This window comes from Pavona decussata, unplaced genomic scaffold (assembly GCF_977016875.1).
Source record: "Pavona decussata unplaced genomic scaffold, jaPavDecu1.1 SCAFFOLD_19, whole genome shotgun sequence".
NCBI lineage: Eukaryota > Metazoa > Cnidaria > Anthozoa > Scleractinia > Agariciidae > Pavona > Pavona decussata.
In genome coordinates, this window is record NW_028145442.1 from 2,576,674 (window position 1) to 2,602,500 (window position 25,827).

Consider the following 25,827-nt stretch of genomic DNA (forward strand, 5'->3'; position numbering starts at 1 on the left):
CCTCTCGTTCCCGCGCGAAATTCTAAACATGGCGAATTTGTCGGATTTGAAGGGCAGAAAATATGAAAATTCAAACCTTCCTCGAACGCTACTGGATTCACTAAACGAAATGAGGAGTACAAGAGAGCATTGCGATGTGTTTTTGCGAGTAGAAGAGGAGATTTTTCCTGCTCATCGCGTAGTTTTAGCTTCCAGTTCTTCGTATTTTCGAGCTATGTTTTCACCTTCGTCATCTTTCACTGAAGCCAAAGCTGACAATTCAGAAATTTGCTTGAAAAGTGTGGATAAGAGGGCCGTTCGTGAAGTTTTGGATTACTTTTACACGGGACGACTAGAATTTAACCGCTTAAACTTTGAGAATGTTCTTGTCTTGGCAAATTTGTGGGACGTGCAGTTTTTATTGTCTTCGAGTGAAGATTTCATACGACAAGAGCTTCATGTCTCAAACTGCTTAGGAATGCAATTACTGGTTAAAAAACTTCAAATATTTTCGCCTTCGTTTCAAGCTCATTTGGATAATTTTATCCTCGACAACTTTATGGCTATTTGCAATCAACAGGAGTTTCTTTCACTCTCTGTTGACCGTCTTTGTGATATACTCGAAAACGATCTGTTGCGCGTGAAATCAGAGGAGACGGTGTTTGAAGCTGTTTGTAAATGGATACAACATGACTGTTGCTCCAGGAAACAGTTCATGGTAGAACTTTTCAAAGAAGTGAGATTTGGATTGCTTCCTCGTCCTTACCTTACTGGCAGAGTTCTTAGTGCAGATCTTGTCCAACAAGATTCCGAATGCAAAGCTTTCGTTTTACATGTTTTGCAACAGGAAAATTCAGAACTGGATCTGTCCTCTAAGAAAAGAAAGATTGATGCCCTGTACATCTTTGGTGGTCACATGAATCACGCAGGACGCAAAAGAACCAAGATGTTTTCGGTGCAATATTTAGACTGCGCAATGGGTATGTCTCACTTGGAAGAATTTTCTCCGATCCATATAAGTGCCTGCCATGTTGCGTCATTAGGTCACTTTATTTACTTCAACAGCATGATGAATGAAAATATAGTAATGAGATTTAACATGTTGTCGCTGGAAATGAGCGGGGCTGGTCTTCCTTCTACCACTCGGGTTCGTAATCTGGGCTCACATAAAGTTTCTTCATACAGTGCTAGTGCCAGTGATACCACGAACAGTGTAGGATGTGCTTGTCAGCAATTCATGTACATAGTTGGAGGCAGTTGTTATAGGAGACTTAACACTGCTACAAATCTGTGGCAGGAGTTGCCACTTCCAGCGTGCGAGCATTATCGGCCTGGTGTATGCTGTTTTAATGACAAGATCTATGTAATAAGTGGCTGTGACAAGTTCTATCAAGAAGCTGGCAATCATGTTGAAAGATTTGACACAATTAACAAAGCTTGGGAAATGTTGTCACCGTTGCCGACAGCCAGGTGGGGTGCTGGTGCTGCTGTAAAGAATAACATGATCTATGTTGTTGGAGGTTAGTCACTCATGCATATTCCCTTCATGTTAAAGTATATGCTAGGTTTGTCTGCCCCAAATGATATATATGGTTTTGAGCCAATTTTGTCAGAAATAGATATAGATTTTGATTATTTTAGCCTGAATTTAGGGGAGGGGCCCAGCTAGCCTACCCATGTTGATTTTCTGACCTAAATGACTTTTCAGATTGTTTTTTGTAGTTTTACACTGTAGCTCAAATTCACCGGAGTTTCTGCATGTGATGTTTAATTCACTGCTTTTCGCTTTGCTTGCAATAAAAACCTGTGATTAAGGGCAAGATATTTCGAAGCAAAGTGCAAAGCAGCAGACAAAACATTGGTGTAACATTTCCTGAAGGAATTCAAGGCCACATACAAAACCGAAATCATTAAGACTTACTTGCAAGGTAAATGCTGGCCTCCAGTTTCTGGAAATGTTACTACTCCCTTTGGAAGAGATTCAAATGATGGCACACAGACAAAAATTTGCTAAATGTTAGAATACTGCTTATTAGCTAGTGCTATAAATAGTATCACAGTCTCCAGATTTCAAGTGTATTTTATATGGTTTTTAAACTTCAACAGCTCTGTTATGATCATTTTTTTTGAACAGGTTATGCCACAGACACCAACTGCCCTTTGAGTACAGTAGAAGTTTACAACCCTGAAAGAGACACATGGACTTCTGCTGCGTCTCTTGTTCATCCGCGTCGGCGGTTTGGCATTGCTGTTGTCAATGATGTTCTTTATGTGGCCGGTGGGTATGATGAAGATAGCGTGGAGTGGTTTGACAAGGAAAACGACAAATGGAAGGTGCTGGAAGGAACTGTTGTTAACAGGCATGATTTAACATGTTTGGCCTTACCAGTTCCTCACTGTTGGTAGACTAGTAAAAGACAACTTCCTTTTAAAATTTCTAGACTTGACTTTTGGTGCTGAGCGACAGAGTCTCAAGGCCAGAAGTCTGTACAAAAGAGTTTTAAAGTTTTAACTAAAAGAGAGAAATTCTACTTGGCCTGTCATTTTATCCCAGAGTTGAAACAAATTGTCCAAATTATTAATCACTGATTAGTGATATTTAAATTATTGTACCAAAACCTGAGCTTACACAATTTACCCAGATAAACACCTGCTGTTTATAAATTAAATTAAAAATTCAGTAACTAAGAGGTTGTGTTTAATCAAGGGTGCTTAATCATGGTGGAACATTTCTTTTTAGGTCAGTTTTCGAATTCAGGTAAAGCTAGAGTAAGACTTAGACTGTTCACAGTCCACTATTTTTCGAGACTTGTATGCTTCCATTGAACTGAAGCCATCTTGGTTTGTAACAATGAACGCAACCTGGGGAGAGTGTCTAAAGTACTGAGGGGGTGGGGGCAGGAGTGTACCCTAACTAGGGCCCCCCTTGGTAGTTTGGACACTCTCCCCAGATGGCGGCAGTTTAATCAAAGCATACAAGTCTTGAAAATCCCACAGAAAATTTGCGGACTGTGAACAGTCCAAGCCAGTACAGAACATAAAAATTATGGTAGCAATTCCTAAAATTAATCTATGTGTAGATACTGAACCCTATTACGCCTGTTTTTGTTTTGTTTTTTTTTTTTGGGGGGGGGTGGAGGTGTTTTCACAATGGGATATTTATTTGCATAAAAGGAATTCTACTTGAGAAACATTTCATCAAGTGGCCATTACATTGCTAAGATGACCAAGAAATGAGGCTTGTTATATGCAAAATCAAATGTGACATCACTTATCAAGGTGGCTGGCTCAGCCGTAAACCTCCCACTGAACTTGATTGGGCTCATATCACTCTATATCAATTTCATTCACTTGAAGAAGCTGCCATGTGGTTGATTTTCCCTTAAGGAAACCATACTGTAGATTGTGAAGCTGGCTAGAAATGTGCTCAATAAGATGATTGTATGCACAACGTTCCAGGACCTTTGAAACAAGAGATGGGTCTTTAGTTGGATACTTCACCAGGAGAGCCATTTTGTGGATCGCAATAATATTTGCCACTTTCCATGCAGCTGGAAGTTTACCAAGCTATAAGCATTTGTTGAAGATTGTACACAATGAATTAGAAATGCACAGTGCACAGTTTTTCAAAAAGTTTGCCGGGATCTTATCGGGACCAGTTACTTTGTTCACATCTAAAACCCTAAGGGCATTGAAAACCTCAGCAGGAGACAAAGAGAGCTGAGAAATTTGCAGCTAACTATGTGGTTTGAGTAAGTTGGATGCTTGAAAGTCCTCATACTCGCTGGTTGAGCAGGGTGGAATGAAAACTGAGTAGAAATAGCTGCTAAAAAAGTTTGCAACATCGACTGCTTTGTCCGCTCTGTACGATTCATTGGAGCGAGTCCACGTCTCTTTGTTTTTTCTCCTCTGGCAAAGTTTATAAATAAATAAATAAAAAATAAATAAACTTGCTTTATGCAAAGGCCTGGGAACAAGGGTGCTGTCAGGCTATTTTGTAATCCCAACAAGTCCGGTTAAAATCTGTATCATTGAGTTCATTTTAAATATCAACATGTGTAGTCTGCTAGAAGGCTCCCTTGTTTGTGTTTTGCATTAGTGTTTTATGTGAGCCCAAAGCCCACAAGTTATACAACTGCTTTCTTTAATCATTGGGCTCATGTCACGCTAGTCATTGCTGTTAAGTAATACATGTCACAAGAGCATATGACAAAAATAATTGTTTTCAAATAGTTTATTAGAACTTATGCCAGGTGAAAGTTACTGCTGAATGACATGCTAAGTAAATTTAAAATGCCTTTGAACTAAAGGCTTAGAGAAATCCTGATTAAAATACAGTGCATCATGTCTGCCAGCAGTATTCACATATAAAGTGGTTGTAATCCTCATAACTCTAAGTGGATGTAGGTTTTGTCATTGTATTCTATTCTATAAACTGAATTTCAATATTTACAGCAATTAGTAAGAGTAGTATAAAACAAGTGACATACATGCTGTGTCATTCAATGGTGTGAAATCTCAGTTTACCTTGGAAGTCCAGTATCTTTCTTTTGCCTTTTTGCATCATTTCCTAGTTATATATTCTTTAATTCTATAGTTAATGGTTTTTATTTAAGCTACAAATCTTTTTGTTGTTGGTTATAAAACTTGACTTTTGCCTTGCTGCAAGGTAAACACTAGATGTACAAATAGATAAAATTTAAAATAGCCCTGTGGGCTTGTTATTCTGTCAACAGAACTTTTTCAAGCTTTCCATTTATTCCAATCGAGAGCTCTGTTTACCTGCTTTAACACTATAAAGAAGAAACTATTTCTGATCAATACAAACACTTTTGTACAATTTCACGCAAATGCTTGTTTGCCTGTCTGAGCACCAAAGTATAAAATATGGTACACTGTCTAAATCATTTCCACTCAGGAAAAATGGATAATTGACATGTGCCAACACTGAACAGCACAAGAATTTAAATGGCTGCATCCTGATACAATAGCTACAACCATTAATTTTATAGCTTAAATTTTTCTTTCAAAATATTGTCTGCTATTACATACAGTGTGTTTGAATATGACTAGTGCAGTGAAGATTATTCCAATAATCTTGTTATGCCTGAATGATTATACTCCATAGCAAACCATGTCAGTAATATTATCCTAATAATTTAAATGATTAACATAAATAACATCCCATTTATTTAATAACCATTGGATAATAATCGTCATTATTTAATTATAATAGTATTTTTAAATATTCAAGTGTTCAATGTGTGATCCTATCCTTCTGTTTGTCATTAAATAACATAAATAACACAATGTGCGATTCTTGTATGCTACATTTTTTGCTTAGGAAGAGTTCATTTTGAAGGAACTGATTTATGATTAACACTGCACTTGACTCTTAAAAAGCACTTACCATAAATTATGTTTGGCAGAGTAATGGCTTAAATCACTCGTGGTTTAGGATTTATAAACAGTTTTGAATGACCATGCCATATGTAAATAACAAGCTAACAAAATTTAAGATACATTGCACCAAACTATTAACCTTTAAAATAACTATGTACTTGTCACATGCAAGTTGAGTATCATAGCAAAGCCACTTGCATTAAGTTAAAATCTCTTTGCTGAGGCAAATAATGCATCACTGGCAAATAACGCATCACTGGTGACTCTAACAGCTAGAGCACTGTTTTTAAAAAACAGTCTAAAAACAAAGCCATTTACATGTAGAATAATAAAATTCTATTTCAACCAAGGCTTCAGTATCTAAAGTCTGGCATCTTCCACACCATTTGCAAGATCATACATTTCCTTAGCAACGTCTTCTATGTCACCATAGTAACTGCTGCTGCTGACACTTGAACTGTCGCCGTGGCTTTGATATCCATTTCTCTTAGGAGATATTTCTCCATTCTCGACAAACATTGGGTAATTGTTACCATTGATGTCTGTATCATGCCCATTAACATGGCCATTAGGAAGGGGATTGTCAACAGGTCGTAAGTGCTGCCGAACTTCATCAAACTCGTTTGCTTGATTATCAACAGGACCGTTACCCTCAGGTTGAAAACTTTTGCGCAACTTTGCCCTCTGATCTTTCAGAATACCCTCTGATTGGGTTTCATGATCTAACCCATTTGGGGTGCCACCGTCAGGCCGTGAACTTTTACGCAGTCGTGCCCTCTGCTCTTTGAGAATCCCATCTGACTGAGCTTCTCCAGCATCTTCAGCAAAGGTTACTGGAGTTGATTTTAGTATGCCACTTTCTTTTGCCAGGTTTTCTGTTTTGTGCACAGCTAGACCAACCAAAGATGCTGTGTTTTGGGGGTTGCTTACCATCTGGGCGGAGTCACTATCATCTTCCAAACCAGATGATGTTCCTATGGCAACAAAGGGAACATTTCTTGTAAAAAAGAAAGAAAGTGGTATAAAAGGCTACTTTGGCGGACCTTGTTGTGAAGGTCAGTGGTTGGTTTAAGAATTGTTCATACCTTTGACTAGAAGTTTGCCTAACATAGTAATATTGTGCTTATTAACCAGTTGGGAAAAAAAGGCAATTCACAAATTCTTTTGGTTGGAAATAAAATGGATCACACAATTTCCACAAAAACAATTTTAGAAATTCAAGATGACTTATAGAGATAGTCCTCGTTTCCCAGTTGGGATGTCGATTACTAAACACTTCTGCACAGCATTTGATGTTTCTGCCATCACTTGAAGTAAATCTATCTACTTCAATATTAGTATCCATTCTTGAACAAATCGAGCCAGGTGTACAAAAACATTCCTGGAAACCACTGGAGAAGCCTGTAGTAACCAAATGGTGGGATTAAGCCAGCGATGGACTAGTTTGTAGTCCATCAAGTGGAAGTAGAGAAACTACTAGCTGCGGAAACCAGGATGAGATAATGGCTGCCAGGCAGAAAGAGTGTAGAATCACATACCACATGGCAACTGGCCAGAAGTCAAATGTTTGCCCTTTTAGCTCATATAGCCTGCTGATTTGAATATTGTAGTAAGATCTACTTACTAGTAAGAATCTTCTGCATCACTCTCTTGGTATATTTCTTCCACAGTGTAGCACCATAATTAATAGCAGCTTCATTTTGATCTTCAATAGGAAGGGCATCAACTTCCGTGAGAGACACATCCAGCGAAGACAAAATTATGTCCTTGTCACGCGCCCCTGTGGCTAAAAGTGTCCCATCTGGAGATAGAGCAAGAGCTTCCACCTAGCAAAACAGCAGCAAAATTTCATCAGGGTTTCTCTGCAGAGCCTTATCTGAAATTGACTGTATAATCCAACTGTCTTTCTCAAAATAATCATCAAAAGTTATCTCATTTTAGAACAATTATATAACTTTTTGCTTCTGTTGAAACATGTTGCACCACAGGACACCCACAAAGCTGCTTAGCCAGTTAACAGGTTACCAACAACATGCCAGTACCATTTAACATACAGGTACCTACCAGGGGCAGATGCCAGGGGAGGGGAGGGGAGGGGTTTGGTTTTGCACTATAATGAGTTAAAATTACCATATTTGCCTTCTTTTAAAACATACCTACTTTCTCAAACTGAATGATAATTTCTGGTGTACATTGTAGCTGGTCTTCTGACCCCCACAAAACCTGACACCGAATACCAATCCCTTGTCAAAAGATCCCGAATCTGCCCCTGGGAATAGGGGAGCCTGTAATTACTGCACTTTTCTCTTCTGATCCTCACTCCTTACCTCATAACTGTCCACATGAAGGGCTGAGAGCATAATGTCTAGCATAATTTTAGGCCATTTTTTTTGTTTCACTCAGACAGAGAATATCGCTCTCTGAGTGTTTGTGTATTTTTTTTTTTTTTTTTTGCTATTTTATGCTTCATTTTCGAGAAAAGTGAGGCCAAAATATGGAGTTTACAAAATCCAATATAAGACAATCAATTGCACACTGCCCTTCAGTTAATATTTTGCCATACAGTGTATGTTCCTACACTTGCCACCATCTCACACCTCTTCAATTTATGCAGAGTTGTAGTCACAGTCTGTCACTCTTATTCAGAGTTGTAGTCACAGTCTATCACTCTTATTTCACATTTCATAAACAGCACTGATGTTATTTTCCCAGCCTTACCTCTAAGCCAAGCCTGTGTTGCTTGATTATCTGAAGCTGTTTGCTGCGCTTTCTCAAAGGATGCCACACCCGGCAGGTGTTATCACCAACAGAGAAGATGATGGGAACCGACTTGTTGCTGACCAACGGAAAAAACTGCACCTCGTTGACAGCATCCTCATGTCCACGGATTTTGATGAGCAGTGTTCCACTTCTTGGTTCCCACAAAGCAATCTAACAGGTCAAAATGGTTTTTCATTGTTAGATTAGCCTTAGAAAGCAGGCAATGTTTTGCAGTGCCACCACTGGTTTCCATCTTGGGGGACCACTACAGTGGTAGGGCTACAAGATGTCTTTTTTCTCAGGCGATTGTTAGGGGATTGAATGGTGGATCAGTTTCTATCTGCATTCTTTCCACCCAAGTAAGCATGACTTGTGACATCTGAGATATTGCTGTTAAGACTACTCAAAGGAAAAAGTGACCAAGAGTTATGAGGGAGTGTACTTTTAACTCATGTTCCTACTCCTGGGGAAGCCTCCCACCTAACTGCCCGAGGCTTAAGCCGCCATTACATGTTGAAACTTTTAGCTGAAACTTGTGTGCAACGGCACTGCGAAAACAACTTTCAGCAGGCGTTGCACCATGTGATATGGTCAGTTTGTGAAACTTTTTCGAACTTCTGTTGTGGGACAAGTTACACAAACAGTAGAACCACTTTCTACTTCTGCAACGGCTCGCAACGGTCGCAGTGGTGAAAAAACAAGAGTTTCACTGTGTTAGACCACCTGGTGAAACTGGTCTTGTTCGGTCTTGTCACGCTACGCTGCGTAAGCCAATCAGATACTGCACAGTCACAGCCAAGGGCATGGAAATGGTATCAACTTCCTTTGTTTCAATGTTCCCGAACAAGTTTCAACATTTTATGTTACATGGTGCAATGCCTGGTGAAACTTGTTTTGCAGTGCCGTTGCACACAAAAAGTTTCAACGTGTAATGGCGGCTTTAATATGCTTCTTCATAACCTTAAATTCATTGCTGCTATTTATGAAGATATCTACAGTCACAGAGAAAAGTCTTCGGACAAAATTGATTTTCCTAAAGTCTGAATCGTTGTTTTCTCACCTACAATATTGAGCACTAAACAGAATAGGTGTCATTTTCATTTTAGGAGGGAAAAAATGTTCATGTGTTAAGCTTTGCCCCAAAGAACTTTTTTTCATCACTGAAGATAGAACTTGCCCTAGATTTTTGAAAGAAAAGAAAATTATAAACGCCATACATAAATGCATCGTGAAGGTAACAAAATACTTGTACACCCCCAAGACAATATGTAAACTTGGTTTCGTTTTCCAGTCATCAATAATTTACAAATGAATAACTTTTGACAAAATAGTGACTTTAAATTTCGTGGCTGTTACTGCAATATGTGGGTGCAACGGGTACAGGATATTGGAATTTAATGGCAAAAAAAAGTAAATTTGTAGCTCCTTGAGGCAAAAACACGTTATGCTATTTTTAATTTGCGACCACGCAATTATTTGTTCTTGTAATTTAACCTTCCATTAGCAAGAAGTTCTTTTTTTGTTTCGGAAGACAAAAGACTTAAGCGTTCCCTTTGAAGTCAAGACAATATGACGTCCTTAGTTTCACTTTTGAGAATTGAAACTACCGACAAAATATTAAGCGGGCTAGAACATGTACTGCATGCTTTTAAAAGAAACAAAAACAATTAATCCCCCATCCTTAAATTCACTTCATGAAACAGATAAGCGTAATTGACAGCTTGCGTAAAGGAAGTGTATGAAAGGGTAGATAAACTAAAAAGAAGCTTTCAATATTAAACGCCAAATCCGGAGAAATAAAGACAAATTGTTGATATCCGCAGGAAATGTTGCCACCAAGTTGTCTTTAAGTTCTTGCAACTTTGCTTTATCGCTAAAAAATACCTAATGAAGCGTTATAACAACAACAAAAAAGCATAAAATTGAATGATGTAACAAATTTCAAGTGCAAGGAAGCGTTCCACCACTGTTTGTTTTTTCGAGAAGTCGTATACATGATCTCGTGAATAATGTCGTTCGCAAACACACAGGCAGATATTCACCGCCAAGAATTGAGACAGTATGATTCCGTCGGGAATTCATTTCGTCGCTTCCATAGAGGTGACCACAAATAAATTAAAAGTAATTCATCCGATAACGTGTTCGTCATTAAAGATTACACCCTAATCCATAATAAAGTAATCTACTTTGAGTAATCTAACTCTTTTATTCCTAAGTTTCAACCATTTAGATGAAAGCCACTGAGAGTTTATACTTGCCTGTGGTGGTATTTCAAATTAATTTTTTTTTTGGTACAATTTTCGGGATTTTCTCACCTTGTTATCCGCTGCTCCAGATGCAATGTACCCACCATCAGGGGACCACGCACAAGATTTTACGCTATCATCATGAGCTCCGACCAGAGTCATCACCGCATTTACACTCCTCGTGTCCCAGATCTTCAAAGATCCATCGTCTGCACCAGAACAAAGCAAATTGGTTGAAATGCCACCAGTTTGAAACGCACAAGTCCATACTCCTGTCGTATGGCCTAACAGCCTGTGAACTAACTGCCCGGTTCGTGCGTCCGAAAGGCAAACAGATTTGTCCCAGCCTGCAGAGGCTAGCAGACTCCCATCGCCTGAAAACGAAGCCCCCAGAACCCATCCTTTATGCTGCGAGAAAGACTTAAGCAGTTTTCCCGTCTCTCCGTTCCACAGAGCGACAGTGCTATCAGCCGAACCGGAGGCAAGCATACCAAGGCAACCCGAGGCCACCTTTCCCGGCTGCCAAGAGAGGCATGTTACAGGGTTTCGGTGGTGTCGCAGAACAAACATTGACTCGAGTGTACTGAGATCCCATATCCGTACTGTTTTATCCCAACTTGCAGATGCGAGATGCAGGCCACCAGGGCTAAATTCAAGCCGAGAGATATGCCACTTATGGCCGCTAAGATGAGTCTGTTTTTCCGCCGAAACGCTCATCCAGAGACTCAAATTACAGCACACTGGCTGTCGAAAGATTTCAACTCAAGATTTTGCGTTAAAATTGACCAGACGCAACTGATATGCTATAGATAATTCCGACTTATCCCTCTCGTAACTTGTTAACCAACTTGCATTGTCTCTGACGAATCTTTAAGTCCGTTGTTAGTCAATATTTCTTTTCACTGTTTACTTGGAGTTTTGACATCCACGGCAAAGCGTTGCAAGGGACCTCGAATAATCCAGTCCATAGATCATCGTCGTAAATAACGCGTAGGAGAGAACAATCGATTCTTCTCGAAGTTTTAAAAAATTATTGGTATCTTTAAACTTTTTACGAATTGTGAAAATGTAAACGGACGATTAATTTTCTCACGGCCGGATTAGCAAGTTTGAATATTTAAATATTTCCCCTGAGGCGACTACTTAGAAGTGACATGACTTTTCGCGTGTTATTATAAGGGTTAGTCACGTGACAAGAATATGTATAAAAAAAAAAAAAAAAAAAAGAAAAAAAAGAAAACCACTTCGTAAGAAACCATTGAAGTACTATCATATCAGAAAGAACACAAGCATCTGTGTTTAATTAACGAACAATACAAAATCGACTGAATGATTTTCAGTTTGTCGAGTTTTGCTTGCCGAGTAGAAGTTGTAGGAACCGAAGGAGGGGTGCAGGTGAATGGTACAGTTGATATAAAAATATGGAAGGAGTTAGACAAGGCGGGCAGTGACAGCTGATTTGAAGGCTCAACTCTGGCTCTAACAGATTCTTGCTCAAAATCAAACATTGGTGGGATCATTGAGTCAGTGATATTACTTATAAAATTAATGTTCTTATTCTAATTTTAGGCATTTCTATTTCTGTATTGAGCCAGGGTAACAAATTAAATGGGTAACTGCTACCCAATTAGCTGAAACATGATGAAAATGATTAATTCTCCCAGACCAAAACAGTCAGAGTTGTGCTACAGACAAAAATTTATCCTGTTGTGAACTGAAACATATGAAGGAAAACATCCTTTTGGACTCCTGCTGTGCTATTGAACAATGAACAAAAAAGCCTTTTTCTAATATAAATATTCAAACAAAATTTTATGGTACGATTTTTAAGCCAAAGAAAAACTATTTTTATTATGGTTATTACCGATATTCAAAATATTAACAACAAAATTTAAAGATAGCTAATGATGTTAAAGCTGGTATTCAGTCAGCCTCATTCCCAGGCTCTCTCTTTGTGGTATTCAATACTAGGCTGCCAAACAACCAGCTGCCTGAGTATTATTATTATTATTATTATTATTATTATTATTATTATTATTATTATTATTATTATTATTATTATTATTATTATTATAGATTACAAAAGTATTTCTTAAATATTGCTCAAATTAAAAATAAAAAAATTATATAATTTAAAAAAGATAATTACAGATTTCGAGGGCATTGTATTACTTTCATTGTTATTTCAAGAAGCATCTCTAAATGCCGACCTTTTGATCTTGTGTCACAGGTTTGTGAAATCAATCAATATCATGGAACAAATCAGCAATAAAATTTATATAACCAAAAGTGCCTCTGTGATTACAGATACGCCTCTGCAGTTCCAGATCTAGTTTTGAACATCCAATGTTTGGTCCTGATGTTTGAATTTCTCTTCCTTTTCCAACCCTTGCACATCAATGCATTCCACAGTGATAATTGTGCACACTCTTTCTTTCTTTTCCAGCACAACAATATCTGCAGGGATTAGAGGTTATTGCACCTGAGAAGGATAGTTAACTTGGCTGTGGTCTTCTATTTAAAAAAGTTTCTGTTGGTTGGGATGTTAAAAACAGCTGGGGTTAAGTCGTGCTTACAGCCGGTCAATTTGTCTGGTGCCCGGCTCTTAATGCAACCCCTGTATCTAATCTGTTGCTTTGTCAGATATAACACAACACCTTCCCCTGGTTGTTTTTCACCACTACCTCATTATTTTATTATGCCTCCTTCGAAGGAGCTCGCTAGCACAGCTGGAAGCCTTGTTTTCAAGTGACACTGCAATATTATTGGGTTGAATTATAGTAAATATACCCTTGTTGAGTGTCAGAAGCCATGTTTCATAATCCCTGTTTATTTTAGCGCATCACCTGCCTACAATTTATCAAGTTGCAGGTGATAGTTATGTTAATTATAACGGCATGCAAATTTGCAGAACCCGATGTATTAAAAGTGATGCAAATTCACCTAAACAGACCCTCATTTTATGTTTTTCCCCAAAAAAATACTACAGAAAATGGCTGGAGAAGACATTAATGACGGTACAAATTTGATTAGGGTACAAAATTATTTAAGATAAATTTGCCCTTGTTGTTAACCAGTCTATTCCACCAACAACTGAAATAAAGGCATCAACAGTTGATACGACAAACCTCAACTTAGTGGTTGGGAGGCATAAAGGGTAAAGCTGACTTTTTTGTTGTTTTATTTAAAATACAGCCAAATTATGGGAAAATTTCTAAAAACCCTAAATGTTGATTTTTAGTCTTTTTTCCCCGTTTTCTTTAGATTGCCCTCAGTTAAGCCAATCTCCCCCCCCCCCCACCCCACCAGAAGTCAGCCATATTTATAAAACTGAAAAATCACCTTTAAAACTTTATTAGGCCCTTTATGAGTTTTAAAGTTTTATGTCAAGCTACATCGACTGCCTGTAGACTCTACACATAAATCATACACTGGGAGAGAAATCCTGGATGTTTTTGGATAACAACAGTTTAATTGAACAGAGAAATTTTGGAAAGCCTAGGTAATTTTTCTTCACCCCAACGCCTATTAGGTAATCTTACACCATGCACTACCTCCATCTTACGTCGCTTTATGCCAAAGTCCATGATCGTACTCCAGTATGCAGTTAACAAATCGACGGCACTTTTCTATGGTCTATTCTCTTATAGACTTTAGAATGACGTCAAAAAATGTTCAAAACTCAAGTGGAGGCAAGTGGTTTCACTGCCAAGTTTTGAACATTTTATGGCGTCATTTCATGGTCCATAAGAGTATAGACCATAGAAAAGTGCCGTCAATTTTTTTTGTACAATAACATGGAAAAAGTACGAGCGGAATTGGCTTTTTTTTTTCGTTGAGAAAGCGCGCTCATTACATCTGACGTCATTTTTATTGTCTGTACTCTTATAGACAATAGCTATGGGCCAATTAGTGCACAGGAATTTGGACAGTTATTGTAAAAAGCAATTTGGAAACTCATGCCAAAGATCTTTGGTATAGCCTACATAAAATGTAGCCTGGCATTCTTTAGCTTTTATCAATCCTTGTTCTTTCAGTGAGCCTATTGCAAACTTGCACTGTTTAATGTCTGATTGACAACTTACATAGCCTCCAACCAATCAGTAACATGGTCTCTATTTTAACCAATCAGAACATTTTGGGAGATGACGATGATGATGTCGATACCTTCTCACAAAAGTAAAAAAAAAAAAACTATAGTCATGGTTAATGAGTTTCCTGATATCTGTGATACGTTCTTCAGTCCCAATAGATCGCCTTGAAAGTTCTTTCAGCTTAATTCTCGAATTCTTTTCCTTCATGACACAACTCCTTCGTACAGTTGGTCCTTTCGCTTGCTCCATTACTTTTGCATCAAAGAATCATCCTTTTAGCCCGTAACACTTATATTTTCAATGGGATAGGAATTTCCTTCCTTTATTTCTCCGTCTTGCCAGGATCTTTCTCCCTGCTCGAGTCCTTATTCTTGCCAAGAACCCATGCTTTCGCTTTCTCTGTAGGTTATTTGGCTGATATTCCATTCCATACCTCACATAACGACACGGCTGCTGGAAAACAGGGAACGCTTTTCCCAAAATATACGATATGCCTGGAAGTTGGGACACTGGCTGAGTAAAAGCTCGGGAAATTAACGACGAAAACCAACTCATCTTTGCTAAACGTGACCACAACTTGTGAGACTTCTCGACATGACGAAGTGCATTGTGGTTGCCTTACACAGAAGACTTTAGGGACGGGAGAGAGGGGCCAGCTATAACTTTGGTGATGTCGTCCTCAAAAGTTTAAAAATCGGCAAATTTAGTTTCATCAGTAGCTAAACGAAGATATTAAATATACTCCTTATTTACTGCCAAAATAACCTAAAGAAAATATATTTTTTCCTTAAATCATGACAGTTTCAATTCCACCACCCCACCCGCCTTCGTAGTTGACAACCCAGTTTTGGCGGATTTGAAAGATGGCGGTCTTTTGATTTGGAAGCAATGGGAAAGAGAAGGAACAGAATCGCTTACGCTCCAAAGTCCCGCCGCAAAAGTAGCGTATCTGATAGGAATCAGTCAGCTTCTTCCAGTGCACAGGGAACTGAAGAAAAGTTGGAGACAAAAAAGCCGAAGCGAACCAGCAGAATCGTTTATGATCCAAAGTCACCACGCAGAAGTAGCTCTTCCTCTGATAACGCTGAGGTAACTTCATCCAATGTGCAAGAGATCAATGAAAAGTCCGAAAGAAATAAGCGACATGTAGATGATTCTGCTTCGTTTAGTCTCAATTCCAGTCATCAACAGCAACCAAAGGTATGAAATTTTAGGTTTATCAACCTTGTTGCTATGCGCTATCTTGATCCTACAGGTCTCATTCATTTGACCTTGTGTTTTCTTTCTTCCTTCTTGCTTCCCCAAAGTTTCGTTCAATTTTGAGTTCTCACGGCGCAAATTTGTTTGAGGAGAACGAATCCCTGGTTAATAAAATAATAATAATAATAATAATAATAATAATAATAATCGACTATGACTTTTATAGATTTAACAATTATTCACCAAAGTGGAGGTGAATAGTGATGGATAATAATTGTTTTCGTATATACCACACAAGCTGAATAAGAAGTGGACCAAAAATTACTTTCTTTTTGACTATATACCGACAAATGGCGGGAAACTTTAAAATCTCGCTCGCCGCGCGGTAAGCAATTTCTTACTGTAGAAAGTTCCGTCTCGCTTTCTTGCAGACAAAAAAAACTTCTGGAGGCACTTTAGTTAGTTGCTCACGTAGACTTTTCTTTGATTGTTGTGTGAAATTTGTCCTGTTGTTGAAACCGTACTGCATAATATTAGATGTTTCATTGTTTACATTATAATTATAGTGCTTGACCGTTTTCGTAAAAAATGCATTGTATTTTATTTTTCGCCCTAGAATATGAGGTTGAAAGATTAAAAAACTTACCATGTAATGCCGTCAAATCAAAATTTGTTGCCATTTTTATATTTTTTGTAATAGCCGTCTCTTTTATCGAAATACCGTGGCGAAAAGGGAAGCCATCTTGTTTCTCTGCGGTTGCTCGGAGGTGAATAGTACTTGGCTAATCACCTCCGAGCTAGCCAATCAGCGCGCGCGAAAAGCACTATTCACTTGTGTGGTATATACTAAGTATATATATTTTATTGATTTATTCACATGCTATTTTAAGTTTTGCTTGGCTCACAGGTTACGCCGTGCACCCTGTGTTGCTTTCTGATACTGTGCATACAGATAGTTTTACTGCGCATAATAATAATAACATTTATTTACCCTTGGCAGTGTTTATAGCACAACTGCTAATGGGGCCAAATATTAACCCAACTGGCAGGAGGCAGACCAGCTGAGAAACAACTCCAGCTAGTGGCCCACTTAAACAATGTTTAAGTGACATTTTCATTGGTATTGCTGTCGTCACGACTTAATTTCCTTATTAATGCTGAAGGGGAGGGGGGTGGGGTCAGGTTTACTGACCCCATTTGTTTAGTCAACTGACCCTCACACTACCCCTCTCCCTTGAAAAGATGAAGACAAAGAGAATATGCAATGACACTGTCACCTTAAAATATCACTCTTGTCATACTGACACCCTGTTCTCTACTAACAATGTTTGGCAGAGGAAAAAGAGAAGTGTTTCTTCAACCAAGGAAAAGTCATCTAGTCCCAGAGGTTCAGCATCTGAACAAACTGAAGGTACAGAGCTCTTGATAATTTTACACTAGGTTCTCTAGCATTCTGTTGAGGTATGGTCGTCAAGTAACTAGTTAGGGGAGGGGTGGGAGGAACCTCATTCCCAGGGTCTCTCCTCTTCCCGTCCCAGGGAAGAGGAGAGACCCTGGGAACAAGGTTGGGGGTTTAGTCTCTAAAGAAACAGTGTTGCTATGTCGGTGGAGGAGTGGAAATGAATGTTTGACTTTATCAACACAGTTGACAGGGTAATTTGGCCTTCGTTGAAGGGCTGACGCTAGAAACGTCAACACTTTAATTTCTTTATTCAGTCATTTATTTATCACAATTTAATGGCACAAATTGGTAAATAAAAAGTAACACATATCTTAAATAGCCATAAGGATAAATTATCTGTAAAAGGGTAAAAACGAAAAAATAAATAAATGAATAAATAAAAAATTAAAAAAGGGTAAAAACACCTCATACTGAAACAGATCACATTTTACCTAACCTAAAAATGTAGGGACAATAAATGACAATAAAACTAGCTAAAAACCAAAATTACAAAAAGATCAGCAAGAACCAACTACTATTAATATTAACACTAACAATAAAAAGTTGACTAAAGGTGCAATAAAAAGTTCCCCACTCTTTTAAGCCTTGTTCTTCCTATAAGAATTCACTACAAATTGCCCTCCCTGTACTATAATGTGCATTTTGCTCAGAAGGAACTAAGATACATATTCACTATTTTTTAGAATAATTTTGACAAAACAGTGGTCATTAAAATCCTCAGGATAAAGTCTTTTTAATCTTGTTTTGCACCTTGACGTAGTACTTTTCATGAGCGCACCAGGGACTGTTTTAATCACAACCGTAGAGCATAAATTTGTGTTCATTTCTAATTACCTAAAAATAAATAAGTTGCCATCTTCTTCTGCATCTCCTCTCTTTAACAGCTGAGTCTGAAGCCACAGATCAACTCAGGATTGTTGCCAAGAAAAGAGTTTATCAAAGAAGAAAACAATCTAAGGGAGCTGATGAAGCACCAGAGCGCATCAGAGACATGACTGTCACAAAAAAGACTTACACCAAATGGAAGCCACTCAGTTCCTCAACAAAGAAATACACCAAGCAAGTTCTTGAAAGCACAATTTTGTAAGTGATAGAACTTAAATAGAGTTACTGGTACACTACATTAGTTTTGAAATCTCTTTTAAGAAAATGGCACTGTTAGTACACTAGGCAGTTTCTCTTGCAACTTGTCTCACAATATTTTTGTTGCAATCACCATTGCACGAAGTAGAACTGACCTCCACTTTTTGCAACTGTTGTGGCAACAAAAAATAATTGCGAGACATGCTCATTTCAGGGCATGTTACACTTGGTAACGACTTGTGCAACTTCTGTCGCAACAAAATTTCCAGGCAATTTGCATGAAAAATTGCCTAATGTAACAGCGCCTTAAGTCCTGCATGTTCAGTTATTAACATATTGTTACTCCTCTGTAATTAAAGCAACATTCTTACCTGCCATTCTGCTGTTATATCATTAGAGATCTTTAGTTAGTATTTTAGTAGAAAACCTCAACTTGATGGCAACTTTTGTCCTTTGTAGGGGTGTTCTAAATAGTGTTGGTAAAGAATCCAAAAAGAATGACTTACAAGTTCACTTAAAGCAGTTATCTGAAAGGTAATTTATGTTATCATTGATAGTTAGCCTTTAAAACCTGGACGCTTGATTTTAAGGGAGGCAGGGGGATACTCCTGAGAATGTTTGGGTGGAGGTCTGCCACATGGACCTTCATACCCTGATTCAATTTCAGACCAAAAAATGTAATATTTGTATACCCTTGTTTTAGACTTCAGACTGGAATGGTTGAAATCTGTATCCATTTTCAGACTTAAATTCAGCTCAAAGACCATATCCTTTGGTGCAGCACATACTTAATCAGTATATATAGCTTATGCAAAGGAGTACCTCCCCTTCATGCCCCCCTCCCCCCTCCCCCACCACCACACACACAGAAGGAATTTTGGGTTCCCAAACCTTTACAAAAACCTTTACAAAAAAAATCTGAGACAGTCAGTATGCAAGGTTCTTAAATTCAGATAGTATACTCGCCTCAAAAGAGGGCTGTAGTCAGTGATATTTTTGACTTACAATACATATAGCAAAAGTTGGGTCAGAAAACTTGTGTCCCAACCATTTCGCCTCTCACAAGGCATCTTTATGAGGTGTGGAACTGTTGTCTGTTTTTTCCTGGGTTTTTCTTTGCCAAGTCAGTTAAACTTAATTTCATGTACAGCGTAATTATATTCAGATTTTATTTCAACAGAATTGTCAAAAGACTGGATAGCATCAAGGGACCAACACACAAAGGAGACTACACTAAAATGGAAGCTGAATCAGTATGTTATTGTATAGCATTACAGACTTAAAAAAAATCTGCTCTAGGGATCCTGAACTCTCCCTCTGCCCTGCTCCCCCCCCCCCCCCCCCCTCCATTCCAAATGAAACCCTTTTCCTAAAACTATGTGCAGCCTTTCCTCTGGGTGGAGGTCATAGGGGATTAAGAGGACGGAAACAGGAACAGGGAATAAAATGCCTTTTGCTTGTGCAGCTCGTGTGGGAATGGGGAGTATTAGAAACTTCAGATGCCATTAAGAGATTGTAACATTTTGCAGCTTTTTTTGGCAGCTATTTAAAGGTGTGCTACCCTACGTAGAAATACAATGGGACACCACCGCTGGGCCATAAAAATTTGGTTATACTAACAGGATGGGTGGTCGAATTAATGACATTTTTAGATGAGACAATGACTACATTCAAATATGATGTTTGTGTTGAAACTAATAAAATTGTCCGTGATAACGAGGTGGTCATGTTAATGGTCCCAGTGCTGAGTTCCTCTGCATACTATTTTTAGCCTTCTTCTTATTTTTCCATTTCAACTGGATTGTGCTGAAGGTTCAAATGTTTGGTTTATCAACTCTGTTTATAAACCAAACATTTGTTTCAATCTACTCCCCACCGACGCAGCGCCACAGTTTCTTAACTACCAACTCCCTTATCCATTTGTGCTCAAGTTGGTTAACAAACACTTAATATGCTGCAGGTTTGAGAAATTCTTCTTTAATTTGTAGCATGAACTGATGAATGCTGTTCTTTCTTGTAATGGACAAATTGAAGCTTTGGAAAAAGAATTGGAGGAGCAAACAAGGTAAGGAATGTTCTACCCTGTATTTTTAAACACATGCTTTGTTTTCGTGTACATTCCCCAAAGTGAAGAAGTCACTTTTAGAAAATTCTTAGTTTATAGATGAACATGAGAATGATAAAAAATTGTGGTCCAATATATGAAAAGCTGCAGCCAAGGGCAATCTCGTACCCAGGGTCCTCAGGGTTTTTGGTCAGTAGGTGGCTGCCAGGAGAGACTCTGGAGAATTCGAAAAAATTTAAATGTTTTGATTGGCTGCTCCGTAACAGTTTGCATTGTTTTACCGCAGAAATCCTGCGGTAATAAAATTCCAGTTCCCCAGAGTCTCTCCTGGCAACCAACCGCTGGCCAATGAGCCTGGGTACGAGATTGCAGTCAAGGGTTAAAAAAGCTTCTTTAATGGGAAATTCGGGTATAAAAGGGCCCTGGCCTGGCCATTCTCACCTTCAGTTGTCAATCAACGATCAGAGCGTAAACAACTGACAAACAACATTACTTATGTCTTTTTCCATGACCCTTACAGATAAAATTGGCTCTGTTTTCAGAATAAACCCTTTTAACCGAATTAGAAACCGATCTGTTATATTGCTGTGGTGATATTATGAAATAATTATTATATTTTAAGGCATTTTTTTCAGAGTACTCTTGAGTCAACCACTTGCCACAACTGAACGGCATCTTAATTAATTTGCATTTCATGCCCACAAAGGTGTCAAAGGAAATGTGCATATTTTCGAGAAGAAAACCTACTCCCCCCATGGAAGGTTTTTTGTTAGCACCCCCCTTCCCCCCCCCTCAGGAAATTCCAGTTTAGCTTCATACTTTGCTTCTAGAATTTTGACTCCGAAGACCCCCTTCCCCCTAGGAATTTCCACAGGGTGGGTATGGACTTTTTTTGTCTGGAACTGAACAATATCACAGAACTTCGTGTTTCATGTGTAATACCTGAAAACTAGCTGGTGAGCTCTCTCACTAAAGCTGAGCGTATAACCACAATAAACGTGATGACTTGTTTAATGAATTCTTGGGTTGGCATGCTTGTTTACATACTACAGACTGTGCAATGTACCATCATCACTCTAATTCCCAGATTTTCTTTTTCATTATTGAATTTCTCAACATTGTCATTTTTTCTGAATTCAGGCTTCTCGAGCAGGATGAACAGATGCTAAATAGCTACAATGACCAAGAGAAGCCTCAACAACAAAAACAGGTAATTAATTACTTTACTTTTTTAGAATTCAAAATAATGTACTCTCCGTTTTGCCAGATTAATGATGGTAACATATTAAGTTTAGGAGAAAGATAAATACCCTGGAAACACATACAAACTGATTATTCAATGCTTTGAAAGCTGTTTTGAGTTCTTGTGAACTTTCACAAAATAACTCTGTTAAATTTTGAAATAAACACCCAAATTAATTATTTTCTGTATTTCTGCTGAGTTATAATAAATTGTGTTCAAACCAGGCATGCAGTGTACATAGTTGTGGTTATTTTAATAACGAAAATGTTAAAACATCTTTTTAAAATTTATTGTACAAGTGGCAGACAACGTGTCTTGTCCTTTTTAACTCGTGAATGCGCGCATGCGCAATGAACGAGTTATAGCGATAGTGGGCTTTTGCTTGGTCGTTCGGTTCTGTCGTTAACTTTCGGGCATGCGCAGTGAATGAGTTTTAAATTCAATTAGTGGAAGAAAACACGCGAAAACTTTCTGTTCACGGCGCGTCAGGATATCCTCATTCAATCTGTACAGAATAATTTGACAATCATTTTAGTGTAAGAATGGAGATTTTTCGTTGAATCTGAGCAAAGTTATAGGTCTTTTCGTTTTTTTCCAAAAATTGCGGTGTCCTTTCGAGAAATTAAAAATAATTGAACTGAAAAATTCAATAAGTGGAAAAAACACGCGAAAATTTTCTGTTCACGGCGCGTCAGGATATTCTCATTCAATCTGTAGAGAATAATTTGACAATCATTTTCGTGAAAGAATGGAGATGTTTCGTTGAATCTGAGCAAAGTTATAGGTCTTTTCGTTTTGTGCCACAAATTGCGGTGTCTTTTCAGAATGTAAAAATAATTGAATTTAACAAAAATTGAATTAAAAATAATTTAATTTAAAAATTCAATTAGTGGACTGTCTGCAAGCTCTTTGAATAAACCAGAGCATTTACGTGACATGAAAGTTTGCCGCCAAAAAAATATTTCCCGCCAGAAAAGTCTGGCTGATAGAAGCACTCTTAACTGATAAGTTCACTGCTAATTATAACTTTTTGCATACATGAAAACTCGACATCTTTCATCATATTTTTGCTTCACATACAAAAGTATTATATCAAGTAGATTACTTTGCTAAAAAAACGAGTTTTGCTGTTAGTTTTCACGCGAAAGCGGAACGTGCCATGTCACGCATCAGTGACGTCGTAAACAAAATTGTGCAAATTTCTGGTGAAATGAACAATTTTTGATCTCTTCAGCTTTCATAGAGGTTTGAAAGGGAAAAAATATTTCATTTTCGCAATTTCCGTTGGGAAAGCAAAAGGACGTGGTCCATGAATTTTGATCAACTGTTTAAAACATACCGTGGAGAATTTATTGAAATGCATATGTACAGGATCAAAACCTTTTCAGTGCGGTTCATTGAATATAAATAAAGCAAAATCCATACGACAACTAGCTCTCATTGAAATAATTCTTATTTAGCAAAAGTTAGTCATATTTCAAATTATTTTTACTTCAAGATTGCGTGGACTGAACTCCAAAGGAAAAATTTCACGCATTTAGGCCGGGCATGAAATGTAGTGCGACACTTTGTTCAACAGATTTCCCTTCGTGAGATCAGCTCGAGCAAAGTAGCCTGCGTAGCTGGCGGTTTTTATGGGTGGGCTCAGCGCAAAGCCAGGCACGAGGGCCAAAACGATAATGTAAAACGTTACATTATCGGGCAAAGATATCATTTCTTTTAGCTTTCAAGGAAGTGTCCGTAGCCGTCTTAATTTCAATTACTGATCTGTCATTTGCATTCACGAGTTGGCTCACAGGAGCCTTTGATCAGTTTTGGCCTAGTTTCACAAACCACCAGAATGCAACCATTTCAGTTATCCAAGCACCACTTGCAGTCTTGAGTCCAAGTCATCAAAATCCTTATAGAATTAAAAGTTTATCTGTTGTTGTTTTGATCGCACAGCTTCATCCTTTGCTGCAGACAGAACCTGTGAACACTTTGAATCTTCCCAGTTTGTCAGACGAGACACATAAAATATCTGCTGTCTGTCAGGTAGGTGTCATGTAAGCATACAAACATTTCACTTGTTTGGGATTCACTTGGAGGACCAAAACCCCCAAAATATGCCAATTTACAATTTGCTACAATTTCTCTCCAATTTGTTCATTCACCAGGTCAGGTACATTTTACAAAATCAGGCAAATTCTCACTCTTGTTGCCCAGCATCTCCTCCACCCCCTCCCCCCACCCTCTTCTGACAGGGGGGGGGGGGGTACTCCTCCATATAAGCTATGTAGGTATGTGTGGCCCCAAAGGGTATAGTTTTTGAGGTCCATTGGTCATAGGGTATAGATTTTATTTAACCATTTTTGTGTAAAAGTCTGAAAGTGGTTGCAGATTTTACATAAACAGGAATATTTTGATTCTAGAAACTAGGGCCAAGTTGTTCAAAGCCTGATAAAGCTAATCCTGGATTAAAAACAACTTTGGTTAGAGTTTAATAAAAACGCATCAAGAAAGATTTTTCAAAAAGATTTTTGTCCCTCAGTTTTGACATTGACTTTTCTTTACCACTAGCTTAACATTAGAGTTTGAAAACAATTTTATCGAGAGAGCAGAAAACCTCAGTTAACTTTTAATCGTGGATTAACGTTTATCAGCTTTCGAACAACTGTGCCCAGGTCTGTAAATGGGTATGCATTTTACAGGCCAGGTCTGAAAAAGGGTACCAGAAAGTTAGTACATATTTTGGTCTGAACCATGGTGAGGGTTTGGAGAACCAACCCCCCTCGATCAGGTAGAGTTCTATGCTTCTAGCCGCATCACCCACCCAAATTTCGAATATTGTACCCCTCCCCTGGATTTTTCCCATGCAACCAATTTAGTGATTTATTTTTTACATAGTTACTGGTGAATTAATATTCACCTGAAGTAACGAATATGTTTTTCTTAAACACGCAGATGCCTGCTTCATTAGAGGACAATGGGAGACAGTTAGCACAATCACTAGCCAAGATAAACGATCAAGCTGAACAAGTTGGCTTCACCAACTGGCTGGAAGCTCTATCTGCTAGAACAAATCCCTTGTTCAACCCATAACAAACACTGGCATCAGAATATTTTTCTATTTAATGAATGCAACCGCTGTTTTGACCAATGTCACAACATTTGTTCCATTTTTACCTGACTTTACAAATAGTGTTAATTTAAGTTAATATTAAAATAAAACTGTTTTCTTTACTATATATATACATATTTTACAACAGTGTACATTATGTAAATATTTACAGGTAACATTAAATTGGCGTTATAATTTTTATTTGGATTGCCTTGCAAGGGAGGTTTGTGTATATGCTAGACAGTATGTTTCATACAGATTTGGCCAAAGAGAATTCAAGGATTATTGAAAAACAAAATATTTATTTTCAAGCATCAGATCTCTTGGCATTATCTTGATCACAAACTTTCTTTGCAATTTTTTCTATCAGAGGTTCATCTTGTACAGCAAGTATGTACGTATCAAACATGAGGAAGACTGTTTCATCCAATTTCCAAATACCAAGAAGTGGGTTGTTAACCAACTTCAAGGTGATTGGAATTTGGTTGAAACACTCTATTGATTGTTTGATCTAGCTTCTAAAACCACTGATAATTCTCAGAGAAATTCAAAGCAAAAGTTCACCAAATTTTATGATACAGTCAACTCCCGATAACTCGAACCTTCAAGGGAAATTGAAAAAGGTTCAAGTTATCAGGAGTTCCAGTTATCGAGGGTAAACTTATATAGAAAATGACCTGAAAGGAAAGTAAAATTGGTACGAGTTAGCGGGAGGTTCGAGTTAGCGAGGGTTCGAGTTATCGGGAGTCGACTGTAATTAAGATCACTTATGTCACACATTTTACTGAAATATCTTGATGCCAACAGAGCTTATTCCAAAATGGCTATGACTTTAATACTATTTTGTTAAGTATTCAAATTAGCCCTTCTTGCCTCAATCTTAAGCTTAAAAATCAAAAGAATATTATTTTTACCTTGAATGAGGCAAGAAGGGCTAATTTGAAAACAAACAAAAGAATATTAAAATGAAAGCCAATTTGGCACAAGGTCTATGGCAACAGTAAACATGCAATGATTTTGCTGTAAGTTTTCTATTTGCACTGAAATATTGCACATCCAGTCAAGTCTATTCCAGTTGGTACTGTCTTTGCATCACCCCACTTATTTGCACAAGGTGCCGACAGCAGAAACTTGTTTTTTTTTTTTTTGCGTGCGTTATTTCTCAAAAACGAAGCACAAACCAGCAGGAAAA

At 38.0% G+C, this 25,827-nt stretch overlaps 3 protein-coding genes and 1 long non-coding RNA gene across 5 annotated transcripts; 2 read left to right on the plus strand and 2 right to left on the minus strand.

Annotated features, from left to right (window-relative positions):
• Positions 1-21: 21 nt before the first annotated feature.
• On the plus strand, positions 22-3,077 carry LOC146487048 (uncharacterized). The gene is made up of 2 exons (XM_085090170.1): positions 22-1,499; positions 2,114-3,077. The coding sequence occupies exons 1-2, from the start codon at positions 29-31 to the stop codon at positions 2,383-2,385; spliced, it is 1,743 nt and encodes a 580-aa protein (XP_084946296.1). The 5' UTR covers positions 22-28; the 3' UTR covers positions 2,386-3,077.
• A 1,120-nt stretch (positions 3,078-4,197) lies between these two features.
• Positions 4,198-11,520, minus strand: LOC146487049 (uncharacterized). The gene is made up of 4 exons (XM_085091853.1): positions 10,458-11,520; positions 8,101-8,313; positions 7,007-7,208; positions 4,198-6,356 (listed from the first exon to the last, which is right to left on the minus strand). The coding sequence occupies exons 1-4, from the start codon at positions 11,103-11,105 to the stop codon at positions 5,743-5,745; spliced, it is 1,677 nt and encodes a 558-aa protein (XP_084947979.1). The 5' UTR covers positions 11,106-11,520; the 3' UTR covers positions 4,198-5,742.
• A 151-nt stretch (positions 11,521-11,671) lies between these two features.
• Positions 11,672-25,207, plus strand: LOC146487050 (uncharacterized). 2 transcript variants are annotated; one of them, XM_085091902.1, is made up of 10 exons: positions 11,672-11,898; positions 15,284-15,682; positions 17,018-17,093; positions 18,029-18,227; positions 18,687-18,761; positions 19,408-19,480; positions 20,216-20,292; positions 21,433-21,502; positions 23,480-23,569; positions 24,479-25,207. In XM_085091902.1, exons 2-10 carry the CDS (start codon positions 15,371-15,373, stop codon positions 24,614-24,616), a joined length of 1,110 nt encoding a protein of 369 aa, XP_084948028.1. In that variant the 5' UTR covers positions 11,672-11,898; positions 15,284-15,370; the 3' UTR covers positions 24,617-25,207. The 2 variants fall into 2 exon arrangements, with proteins under 2 accessions (XP_084948028.1, XP_084948036.1); XM_085091910.1 differs by lacking the exon at positions 11,672-11,898 and having other exon boundaries at positions 15,324-15,571; positions 24,479-24,706.
• LOC146487051 (uncharacterized) lies at positions 13,727-14,399 on the minus strand. The gene is made up of 2 exons (XR_014858471.1): positions 14,319-14,399; positions 13,727-13,982 (listed from the first exon to the last, which is right to left on the minus strand). It is a non-coding gene; the product is annotated as an uncharacterized LOC146487051 (long non-coding RNA).
• Positions 25,208-25,827: the final 620 nt, after the last annotated feature.